Source organism: Rutidosis leptorrhynchoides, chromosome 8, assembly GCF_046630445.1.
Source record: "Rutidosis leptorrhynchoides isolate AG116_Rl617_1_P2 chromosome 8, CSIRO_AGI_Rlap_v1, whole genome shotgun sequence".
NCBI classification, from domain to species: domain Eukaryota; kingdom Viridiplantae; phylum Streptophyta; class Magnoliopsida; order Asterales; family Asteraceae; genus Rutidosis; species Rutidosis leptorrhynchoides.
The window spans coordinates 24,925,498-24,938,001 of NC_092340.1; the positions used below are offsets into that span (position 1 = coordinate 24,925,498).

The 12,504-nt window shown below is 33.9% G+C and overlaps 1 protein-coding gene across 1 annotated transcript; it reads right to left on the bottom strand.

The window, feature by feature from the left end:
- Positions 1–4,751: 4,751 nt before the first annotated feature.
- On the bottom strand, positions 4,752–9,135 carry LOC139861237 (coronatine-insensitive protein 1-like). The gene is made up of 3 exons (XM_071849554.1): positions 7,954–9,135; positions 6,397–6,868; positions 4,752–5,762 (listed from the first exon to the last, which is right to left on the bottom strand). Exons 1-3 carry the CDS (start codon positions 8,439–8,441, stop codon positions 4,962–4,964), a joined length of 1,761 nt encoding a protein of 586 aa, XP_071705655.1. The 5' UTR covers positions 8,442–9,135; the 3' UTR covers positions 4,752–4,961.
- Positions 9,136–12,504: the final 3,369 nt, after the last annotated feature.

The following is a 12,504-nucleotide window of genomic DNA, read 5'->3' on the forward strand; positions in this document are numbered from 1 at the left end:
TCGATCGGTTAAATCCCGCACCCGCTTTGAAACTCGAGGGACCGGAGTTACCAAATGGGCAAACTAGTTGACTAGGTCAACTAGTCAACCCATTTCATCCATTCCATCATCTCCCTCATCCCTTTTCTCTCCATCTCAAGAACACACACACAAACCCATTCCATTCATTCATCATCTAAATTCAATCTTGGAAGCTCACAACAAATCCGATTACATATTTGGAATCCTCTCTTCATCCTCTACAATTTGATACCAACTTCATCTCGTTTGGGTAACATTTCTAAAACTCTAGATTTCTCTAAATTCGTGTTTTTGATTTGAAATGGTGTTAGTTAGTGTCTATGGCTCGAGTCTAACATGAATATATGTTTGGTTTGCTCGATTTGTTGTTTTTGGAGTAACTAGCATGAACTTGAGATGGGTGTGCTAAATCCTTGATTTTGGATGAGTTAATGTTGTTAGATTGTTAAAGTGCATGTTTTAATTGTGTTACTAGTATCACTAGCTTCATTTTGATGTGTAGGTTGATTTGTAAAACTTCAAAAACATGATTAATGATTTTGTGATTCTTGACTAGGGTTTGATGGTTCTTGACATGAATTTTTGGATGCTTGAATGCCATGGAATGTTAATTGTTAGTGTTTAGTTGTAATGTATGCTCCATTACCTTCAAAACGGCATATCATATGTGTGAATTGGTTTCCCGAAACTCAAATTGCATTTGATGAACTTGAAACCTTGAAATGAACGTTTAATGATCACTTGATGAGTTTTCGGCTATTGTAAATGATGTTGTCGTTTGATGATAAGTGCTTAGTTGTGTTCCTTGTCAAAAGAGCTTTCCAACGGTATAAGATACGTCTTCTAGTTGTTTACGGTTTGCGTTTTATGGTTATTTGAAGTTTTGACCAAGACTTGAACCTTGAAACTGACCAGGTGCCAGACCACGTGTTATGTCGCGGCGCGACACATCTGGCCGCGGCGCGGCATATGCCGTGGTCAGATTCTGACCTATTTTGTCAAATTTCGAAAAATGTTTGCTATGCTACGCACCTCCGATTAACATGTAACTTGGCCAACATGCTCATATATGACTTCTAAGCTTAGAAAAATAGTTCGGGACCCGACCCGAACGTGTTGACTTTTCGTTGACTTTGACCAAGTTTGACTTTTTGTCAAACTTAACCAAATACTTATGCAACCTTTCTAACATGATTATTTACTAGTATCTTGCATGAAACTTGACAATTTGATTCACATGCTAATATAATCGAGTCGTAACGAGCCATAGGACTAATTGAACATCTTTGACCGTTTGTGTTTACCGTTATTGATATAACCTATATGTTTAGGTCAAGACTAGCTTTGTCTTTGCACGCGTCTACTTGTTGAAGTACTTTATTAACTCTTGCACTCAAGGTGAGATCATAGTCCCACTTTTTCAATCACTTTTATTCTTTACATCGTGGGCTGAGAAACACATACATTTCATACTTATTTACTTTTCATGCTTTTACATTGTGAACAAATACGAATACAAAGATGCATACGAGTTTGAACAAAAGTCCTCAATCCAATTATCATTAGTTCCACTTGCAGGGTGTAAGTGTAAGCGTGTAATTATGTTGTGTGGCCATACGGGTTTAACAAACCCTCATTCAGACGGTTCGCTACCGTTAGTGAATGAAATATAATTTCAACAATGTATAGTGTAAGTTCTAACACTAAATTCAAAATTCAGAGGGAAGATTCGGTTAAGCCTTGATAATTGGGTGCTCGTGATACAAATACTATTTTTGAATGTGAACGATTCTGGTTGAACAATTCTTAAAGAACCTTGTGGTTCAATACAATTTACTTACTAAACCTATGATTTCACCAACGTTTTCGTTGACAGATTTCTATGTTTTTCTCAGGTCTTGCACGATATGTGAAACATGCTTCCGCTTACTATTTGATACTTGCATCCGATGTCGAGTATACATGCATTTCATGGAGCGTCTTTTGACTTTACTTTAGACCGTGTCGCCTAGACTTCAATCGTACTTATAACGATGTAACTTAACTTTTGGTTGAACAATTCTTGTAAACTTTGAAACAATCTTTATTTTGAAATGAAGGCGACATATTTTGGTCAAACGTTATCTTAAAGACTTATAATCAGGTAATGGGACCCACGTAGCCGACGCCGTCACTTGACGATTTGTCGGGGTCGCTACAGAATACGTTGAGTCCTGAGCGATCGATCACTTTGTTCCCCTCTAGACCTCCCATGGGATAGAGTAATAGTGTTCCTTCATTTAATAGTATTTTTTGGAGTATTTGCCATTTAATAGATGGCAAATATGGGTGGTGTTTGGAGTATATCAAATCAATAGAGCATCTCCTTTTGCATTGACCATTGCCGCATTCCATTTGGGTCGTTTTGTTCAGTTAGTGTAGCATTATTGGTCGTTTTGCTTTTCATATATATGGGTTGCTTGATAGTGTTTTTTATGGGCATCATGACATTTTATTTTGTTGTATGTTTTAGAAGGTGGACAAGTTCAATGTAAGTCCATCGTGCCTTCTTTGTATTCTTCAATTTTTCACATTGTTTGTGAAAAATTCTATCTAATTTATTTCTGTTTTTTGCCAAAAAACAAAAAAATATGTGATACTTGTTCCTTCATTTAATAGTATTTTTAATATGTCATACGTGATAGTGTTCCACCTATTATTTAAAGATTCAAATCGTACATTTCCATAATGAAAGACATAGTAAAAAGATCAAAATACCCTTTTGACATCAAATAAGGCGATGAACAGTAAATGGCCTCTTGTATTGATATATAGATGATTTAATAGTATTTTTAAGTATATGTCATATGTGATACTATTCCACCTATTATTTAACGATTCAAATCGTACATTTCCATGAATGAAAGACATAGTGAAAAGACCAAAATACCCTTTTGAAATAAAATAAGGTGATGAAAGGTAAATGGCCTCTTTGTATTGATATATAGATAAATAACGATTCAAATCGTACATTTTCATGAATGAAAGACATAATGAAAAGACCAAAATACCCTTTTAAAATAAAATAAGGTGATAAACAGTAAATGGCCTCTTTGTATTGATATATAGATAAATTAGATGGTGATCCATGGTATTAGTATAGATGAGGGGATAAAAAATTAGATTATATGGAACAATGCCTAGAACCCCAAGGGGTTGGCTTGGTGGTAGGATGCTTGGAAAGTTCCAAAGGGACCCAAGTTCAATCCTCACTTGCTACACTTTGGGGGGCTTGCCTTTCAAAAAAAAAAAAAAAAAAAAATGGAACAATGCCTAGGAGATGCATATAAAAGAGGTGTCAGATTTCTAAATGGATAACATTAGATAGTGTTCGATAGAACCATACTTTATTAATATAATATGAATCCAAATCATTGTGATTTGTGATGATCCTCATCATCATCCTTATTTAATATAGATACATCATATCTTAAAATAACTCATATAACCCTGTAACACATGCTTAGAGTAATATAAGGATCATTGTTTTTGATTGAAAAAATTACGCGGGTGGTCCTTCATATTTGCTTCAAGTTACTAGTTGTGTCCCTAATTTTTTAATATGAATGATCTTTGTGGTTTGCTAATGATGTGCGCAATGGCAAATCCAGAAATATGTGATGTTGAGGGAAAAAAACGTGCAATAATTACTAAAATTTACAACATATCAGATATCGTTAGCAAATGGGAAAAAACTGCGCATTTAAATGAGCAAAATAGACATAGACATGGTTATAATAATAAAATTGCATTAAACAATACAAAACTTCGCAAAAAACAGCCAATAGCAACATAAAAACAGCCCAATTCGATCGAGTGCTACAATTTTAGCTTGCAGATATTGTTTAAAGTTTCCAATGTTGTTTTTTAACATATATTTAACAAATTCTAAAATGATAATTATGTAAAAAACTGCCTTTAAAGAATGAGGGAACCGTCGTTTTTGAAGATGAAAGAAACGTGAGTTCGTGACTGAGCATCATTTCGATCTTGAAAAAAGGAAGAATGTTTTTGGGCCAAAATCTAATAAGGATTGCCAATAATATACTTAAGTTATGAGCTTTTAAATGAGAACAAACTCAAAAATCGAAAATTTTAACACTGCAATTTGGTGGTCCATAGGGGGCCTATGACCCCACTTGCACCAAGCCAAGCCCACCCATGGTTACGCGGTTTGTCCCTTGGAGTAACGACTATCTTAACACTGAGGTACAATCCGCATGACATTTGCAAATCACAAGGATAATCACATCTAAAAAAAATTAAGACTTTGTCAATTTTTAGAACACATACAACTCATGTAAAATTTTCCTTTATGATTTATTGTTGGGATCCCTTTGTTGTTTTGTGATTGTGTTGGTGTTCTTGTTAGTGTTGTTTGTGCTCATAATGATGCTATTCAGCGAAAGTAACAAACTGAGATAGATTGCTTAAACTAAAAGCAGAACCTTCTAGCAAAATCAAGATTATAGTAGTAAAAAATGTCCCCATAGCAAAATCAAGAAATTACATGGCCCCATATCATATGTATGGAATCTCATCATATCAAAGCTTTTGACATGTTTCAAGATTTGTGATTTGATTTGTGATTTCAGCATATATATTGTTCAAAGATTCAACTTTACCCCTAACATTTAGCAATAATTTTGATTACAAAACTGCCGTTTTATGCATAAAGGGACTATGTGACAGTACTCATCAACCGTACAAGAACTATCCAAATAACAAAATTATTACATTACAGTCATTACAAAACTAGCAAAAACCAAATACCACACATTATAAACAATACTCATAATCATACAACAAACAAGAAAATAGTACAAAGTGGAACCTTTATCTCATCCGACAGGCGCATTTTCAAGAAAAAGCTGTTACCTTTATGACAAATATGTAAGCGTTCATTGAGCAATGGATTCGAGCGGAAAAACAGAAGGCGGGAAATCAGATCTGGGTCCCGCAAGCGAGTAATAAGCAAGTATATGTGCAGGATGTTCCATTTCTCTACCTTCACCACCGTTATTAACCTTTCTCGGAGGAATTATTTCGATATTCCAAAACGGGCGCACCATTGCAAACAGATCAAACCCACTTTTAGACCCCCTATAACCTTGTACCCATAAATATCTTAACGACCTCAACTGTAAAACCGCCATAGCAAGTGCGTTTTCGCTAAAACAACAACCTCGTACTTCAAGTTTTTGTAAACTCGGGCAGCCTCTCGAAAACCCTAAAAGCCCGGTATCAGATTCTCCTAAATACCCCAACAACATCCACCTTATATTCTGACTGTGTTGACCAATATAAGTCAAACCCACGTCGGTTAACCCCCCGGGTCTTAGATAAAGTGCAAATCTCCTAAGTTTTGTGCAGCCACTTAGTAAAGAACGGATTCCATTATCGAGTGGCAAATCTGTAATAACTTCCTCTTTATCGAGCAAGACTAAACGAAAATCGCACAGGTTTTTCAAGTTTGATCCCATGGATTCTAGAGCTGCGTTTGTAATGTCGGATACGTACACAGCGATATATTCTAAATCGGGACAACCTTGTGCTATGGCGGTTAACCCTCGTTGAGAAACAACGCCTTCTTCGTCCTCCAATTCTTGTTCATCGGCTCCTCTTTCGATTCTGAGACGTTTCATTTTCTTGCAACAACGTGCTAAAACTTCCATTCCACGGTCTCCGATTACATTTCTTGTCTGTTATACATTAATTATGAATATAAACTAATTCATTTGATGATTTGAAAATCATTCATTTTGTAGGTCGTGTGAATGTGTATCTCTAAAGTAATTATGTCAAGTATATAAACTATAACTGGCAATTGAGACCCAAAACAAAATAAATGGGTCCACTGGGTCAAAGTTTTGGACCCATTGGGTCTTATGGACAATAAAAAAAAAAAAAAAAGTGGGTCCAATCTCAACCCATATTAATCCAAATTAAAACTTAAAGGGTCCAACAAGACCCATTTACGTTTTTCGTCTCAATTATCATTTTCACGTTTTAGGTTTCACCTTCACGTTTCAGTTTCAGTTTCGCATTTTAGTTTTCAGTTTTGCGTTTCAGTTTTCAGTTACGCATTACGCGTTCTAAGTTTCAATTCTTAGTTTCGCATTTCAATTTTCAGTTTCGCGTTTTAATTTTCAGTTTCGTGTTCCAATTTTAAGTTAAGCGTTTCAGTTTTTATTTTTAGTTTTGCGTATCGAACCATGACCAGTTTCGACCCAAACCCATTTGATCCTTAACCCAACCCGACCCGTTTGCCAGTTATAATATAAACTGGTTTTGACCGCGGAACACAACCATTGAAAAACATTAAAGGGAATGTACCTCAAGAACTTCGAGTAAGGGACACCGTTGGAGCAAGAGGCAATGATCCTCGGTGTCAAGAAGGGCATAAAGAAGATCCAATTTTTTAAGGCGAGAAGCAAACGGGTACACAATGGGCAATTCATTAGTACTCATGTAATTAAGACCCAAACGACATAATCCCGATGGGTATACCATAGAAGCGTACTCCTCGGCTTGATGATTAAAGCAACCACCACTAAATTCTTCAAGTGAAACAGCAGACCGAAAGAAACCAACAAGATCCAAGAGTTCACAATCAGCTATTTTGACTGATACTAAAGATTTGCATCTTTTAGCTATCAGTTCAAGATCTTTAAAACTAACTTGTGAAAGTTCGGTCATGTAAAAGTTCAATGTTTCAAGTACACTATTGTTCATTGCAAGCTCATGTACCCAGTCTCCATCCTTTTCTATTACTTGGCTTTCTTCTAAAAACAACACTCTAAGGTTCCTGCAATAGCATACACTAAAAGTCAAACCTTTGAAGTCAAATCTCCTATTTGACAGTTAAAGTCGGTCTTTTGAAACATAGATGCCTCATAATTATTATAAAGTTTTCAACTTTCAAGGGATTTAGATGACACCCATGTCACTAAATTTGTGTAAGAATCAATACGGAGTATTAAATTAGAATTTAAGATGTACGGAGTAACAATTTTCTACCACAAAAGTCATATGTACCCATGATTATGAGATTATGGAAGCATAAATATGAAAGTGGTGGACAACAAGCATTTCATACACAAGAAGCAGTACTTTGTAACAATGAACATGGCAGAATATAGTTATGAAACAGTATTGGAAGTCATCAAAAAGTAAAGAAACAGTGCAATCAATTAATGTAATATATGGAAACCCCACTAAATTTATGGAGAAAGATGCCAATTTTTTATTGTTTAATAATTTAATTCACAATCATCTTTGAGTGCATATTAAGAAAGAAAAATGTTGTAATTTGAAACTAATGAAATCAAGTATTTACTTTGGGGTCATACATTTTTATCAAAATTAAATACTTCATTTCCATGGAAATCAAACCAATCAATGATTCATATCAACAAACGGCAGTCCATTAATCACTTATATACAATTAATTTCGAACCAATCAATATATATGAACCGTTAAACTTAAGCCAAATTTGCAATTTGTAAGCAATTGAAACATAGAACAATTATGCAAGTATTGTAAGCAATCTATAAAACTCTGTAGCCCTAAACGTGTAAGAATCTATGTTCACAAGATTAAAAACACCCAAAAAGCAAATAAATTTTGGGTAAGATCATGTGCAGTATTCAAAAAGTTAACAATATAATCAAAAATTAAGGAACTTCCTTCCCTAAAATAGAAATTAGGCAGGAACAAAGAATAAAAAACACAACTTTAATCAGAATAACACTTCCCCAAAATTAAAAGGGGAAAACAGAGTATTCAACATATCAAAACATAAAGATAGAATATTAATCAAATTAACACTAAAAAAATCAACGAAATGTATAAATAAACACTATTTACAATATAAAACATGATCAAACTACCTGCAAGATCTACAAATTTGCAAAAGCCCATCAGTAGAAAACCCAGAGCATTTATCAAGTTTAAGAACTTGAAGCACGTGCCCACGCTCACGTGCTAGTAATTCAAGATCCGTATCTTTCACAATCATTCTTCTAAAGTGAATAGCTTTTAAACAAGTAAATGATTTTGTAAGCTCCTCCACCCACGGCGTAGCAAACCCACCCCAATCTTCCGGTATCAAGTTATACATGGCGGCGCGTGGCTTTCCTTTTAGCTTTAAAGATTCTAAATATGGAAATCTCCGATGAAGTTGTTTAGGTGTGGCGGTGTAACATAAAGCTATCGTCACGTGCTTACGTGTCTGAGCTTCAAGTTCATATAATCGCCGGCAGACTAACGAGATTGATTGCCGGTCACGTGAGTCGTGTATATATGCTAAAACACACTCGAACACGACATCGGACATACCGTGGATCCGTTGGTTGGATGTGTAGCTCCGATCATCCATGATTGAATTCAAGAAAGTAGAAAATTTATGCTAAAGAGTAAGAACCCAAGTTGAAAGGGCAATAAAGTTTTGAACTTGGTTATTGGGTTTTTATAAAGATGTGATTTTTATTGAAGATACAAGAAACCCAGTTCAAACCAAGATGATAATTATAGAAAGTTTATAACTTTATAATTAGCTTTCCAAAAAGAGATGAATTTTTTTATATAAACAGTAAAACCCAGTTCAAAACTTCAAATCAAGAAATCAGAAAAAACTTTTTTTTAATCAAGAAAGATTCAAGATTGATTGTTTATGAAGGATTTGTTAAAGAAAAACAAAACCCAGATATGAAACCATGGAAAACAAAAACCCAGTTGAAATCAAGAAGGATTAACGTTGTATTTATGATTGAAGTATGATAAAAATAATAAAAATAATAATAAAGCGACAAAGAGTGATTCTTGGGGATGAAAAGAGAGATGGATTGTAAACAAGAAAAAAATAAGTAAATTGGGATTTTTAGAGGGTGAGTGATGAGATCCACGAATGAGGGGCTAGAAAGAGAAAGTAGGAGTGAGTGTGAAATGGACGGTTGGGATTGGAGAAAGGAGTAAAGATCTGACGGCGACTGTTGGAAGAGTTTGTGTTTGGGACCGTTATAAATGGAAAGATGTTTCAAAGGACTCTGCAACCAACAAAGAAAAAAATATATACTCCGTATAGAGTAGCAGTATATCGTGCTTATAGAGAGATAGGGGTATTTAATGGGTTGGGGTGTTGAGGGCTAATTGGGGAAATACACTCAAGATTCTGCAAGCTCTGCAAACAACAAGATACTGTTGTGTCTCTATAAATCTAATCTTACCATTTTTTACTTTATCTTACAAGTATCATTTTATATTTTCTTGTAAAAAACCATCTGAATATGGACAAAGTATTTGTAGCATAAAGTATCCTCACTTATTTTATTTTATTATGCATTATGCATTTGTTTAATACTCCGTACCAACTTGAGGGAGGTGTTTTGTTTCTAGGGTATTAAATGAATTTAGTTATCTATACTACGGACTAATAAATCGTTTGGCCAATGCATGTGCTTTTAAACTAACGAACTAAGGAGAATCAAACAAATGTATATACATTTAACTTTTGGAAAAAGGTGAAGATCGACAATAACATTTCAGTATTTTCATTGCAAACGTATCAAATTAACTAGGTAAGAGTCGGATATCTATAAAATATTTTCACCATTAAAGAAGTTATAAATTATTGTCAAAACTAAGACCCGAACTAGCGTCCATTTTTACAAGTATTCACATAACGAGCCCCAACTTTTAAATACAACATCTATCACTAAGCTATTAGCTCATTAGTTTAAACACAAGTATAATGTGATAATTTAGGAGTGTTATTTGCTATGTCGAGTTAAATAACGTCTTACTCTTATATCTCCAAATTCACGTAGAGTTGTGAGTGTCACTCGATCTCTCAAAGATTTTTTTAATTACAAGTGTTTTCAAATTTTGAAGTTGGCTCTAAGCAAGCGTCGATTTATTGACATATTGGCTGCCGTTTAGAGCCTAAATTGAATTACATGCAGGATTTAAAATTCATGAAAATTTGATTCTACCATTTTCATGGCTTCTTAATTTTATTTTATTTTTATTTTACTATTTTTTTAAAAAAATCCTACTTATTGGCTAGAGGTCCACTCAGAAGCAATCTCTTTATCCGTCGAAGAAAGAGAGGATGATTTTCTCTACTTTTGAGAGTGTTTCACTCTGGGTGAAGAAATAACTTTTTTTTATTCTCGGATAGAGGAAAGGTTGTCTACATCTCACCTCCCCATACACCACTCATGTGGTATTGAGTTTTGTTGTTGTTGTCGTTGTTGTTATTTTCACACAACTCAAACACATCGCCGTTTGTGTTTTACAATTTAACAATGAATATAACTTGATTTTTAAGTTCTTGAATTATTGTCATTAATCGAGCAACTGGTTAAGTTCAGATTAATACCTCAATTGTTAAAATTTCTCTCTTCTTTGAGCATTTTTCCATCTTGATTCTTCAAACTAATATGTTCAAGTAATGGAATGTTCTATTCTTTTGATGACAATCGGCGCACTTTTTAATTGAATGTTGATAAATGATACTTACTCTGTCACATATTAATACTCTTCACACAAGAAAAAAGCACACACACACACACACTCTTTAAGTAATTTCATTATTAAACTGTTTTTGCTTTACTTTACAGTTTTATAGTCTCTTACTTTTTACGTATTTTTATTAAATTTTATTTTATTATTCTTATCTATTTATGGAAGTGAATTATTATTTTAAGTGGATTGTTGTAGGGATAGGCCCATCGATTGCGATGTTCCTATTACGGGGGCGTGTGTGGACTCGGGTCCATTGCCTTTGGGGCCAGGTTCTAGTGTTGTTAAGGAGCGAACTTCGTTCGCCTCCGTCGCACTGAAATTCGTTAAACTTAATGGTAAGTAACCTATGTTTGAAGAGGCGGATAAAGGAAAGAAATCGATGTCCAAAGAGACGTCCGCGACGTTCGACGAGATGATGTGCAAAATGGCGGCCGAACCGGTTAAAGAAAATCTAATTAGCTCAAGTGATCCGCCTATGAGACGTTTAAATCTAGAAAGCAAAGGAAAAAGAATAGACCCGTACAAGGCGCCGAAAGAGAAAAATTTGGTGAATTCATTAAGGATGTTTGATGTTCGAGATTGAAGGTTTTTATGTTGTTTACTTTTTTGGTGTTCTATTTCAAATCTCGTGCTCGTCTTGAAGATTGGTTACCCTATATTTTTGTTTCTATTGTATGTGTTGGTTTTAGATTGATTTGTCGCACTTTGCTCTTGATTGTATCGTGTTTAGAGTTGTGAGTTTTAGTTTGGATTTTTGGTTTGTTAAGCTCGGAAGTTCTTTCGTTTTTATGTTTTAAAGGATTTTCATCTTTTGGATGAAATCTTTTTCTATTTATAAAAGTTCTTATTTTTATTTTTTTTGCCAAAAAAAAAAACATTCTTAAAATTGAATGGTGGACTATCCGTATTAGCTGATATTTAGAGTATCATGTCTGTATTAATGAAGTGGTTTGTATTATAATATCGGTAATAATTCGAATAGATCAATATATTTGAGTTAAAATATTTACTCTGTTTGTGTAATCTGAAGAAAGAATATCAGTGTAACCTCATCCATTTGGTCTCATTATGATCTAAGTTAAAATATTCACTCTCCTTGTGTAATTCGAAAAAATAATAACCTAAATCCATTTGATCTCGTTACGATCTTATGAAAATATATTAAGTGTATCTTGTCACTTAAATCGTTTTTTCAGTAATGAAAAGTAAGTTTTCTTATAATAAAAAATGGATTTAGCTAATGAAAGATCTAAGGCCTGTTGGTAGTGTATTTTAAAATGTTGTATATAGCGATTACTTACTAATTTGAAAGCGACAAATTTTAAACTGTAAAATTATACCATTTTAAAGAGTCATAATTTATAATTTAGATAGAATCGTCCTGCCACATCTTTAGCAAATCTTAACTATAATTTTATATTGAAAAAATGCATGAAATGGATACATATTCAATGTATTCCAACGCTCGTAATGTCAAACTTCACCAACCATAATTTTTAGATTTATAAACTATTATTTATAAATATATTATTATTATTATTATATTATATTATATTATATTATATTATATTATACCTATATTCTAAAAGACATGAGGTATTTTCAACTTTTTTTTTTTTTTTTTTTTGCAAATTCAACCACAAACCACCCCACACTTTATCCAAAAAATTAAATCCACCCCCAAACAGGGGGTAAAGTGTCAATTAACCATTCTCATAAAAAATCTTAAACAAACTCCACCCATATACTCAAAGGGCCATATCTTCGCACTCGCAATGAGTTAGCTTTTTTCAGACATAGTCCAAGTGAATAGTTCCCGGGGTATTTTCGACTTTTTGCTTCTTTTTTTTTTGCAAATTCAACCACAAACCACCCTACACTTTATCCAAAAAATCAAATCCACCCCCCAAACAGGG

What these genes read in the sequence shown, in the direction of transcription:
- LOC139861237 (XM_071849554.1), bottom strand. Translation starts at nt 8,441, where the DNA reads ATGGATGATCGGAGCTACACATCCAACCAACGGATCCACGGTATGTCC. An exon ending in CAAATTTGTAGATCTTGCAG is followed by an intron (nt 6,869 to 7,953) that starts GTAGTTTGATCA and finishes ATGCTATTGCAG; the next exon opens with GAACCTTAGAGTGTTGTTTT. An exon ending in CCTTACTCGAAGTTCTTGAG is followed by an intron (nt 5,763 to 6,396) that starts GTACATTCCCTT and finishes AATGTATAACAG; the next exon opens with ACAAGAAATGTAATCGGAGA.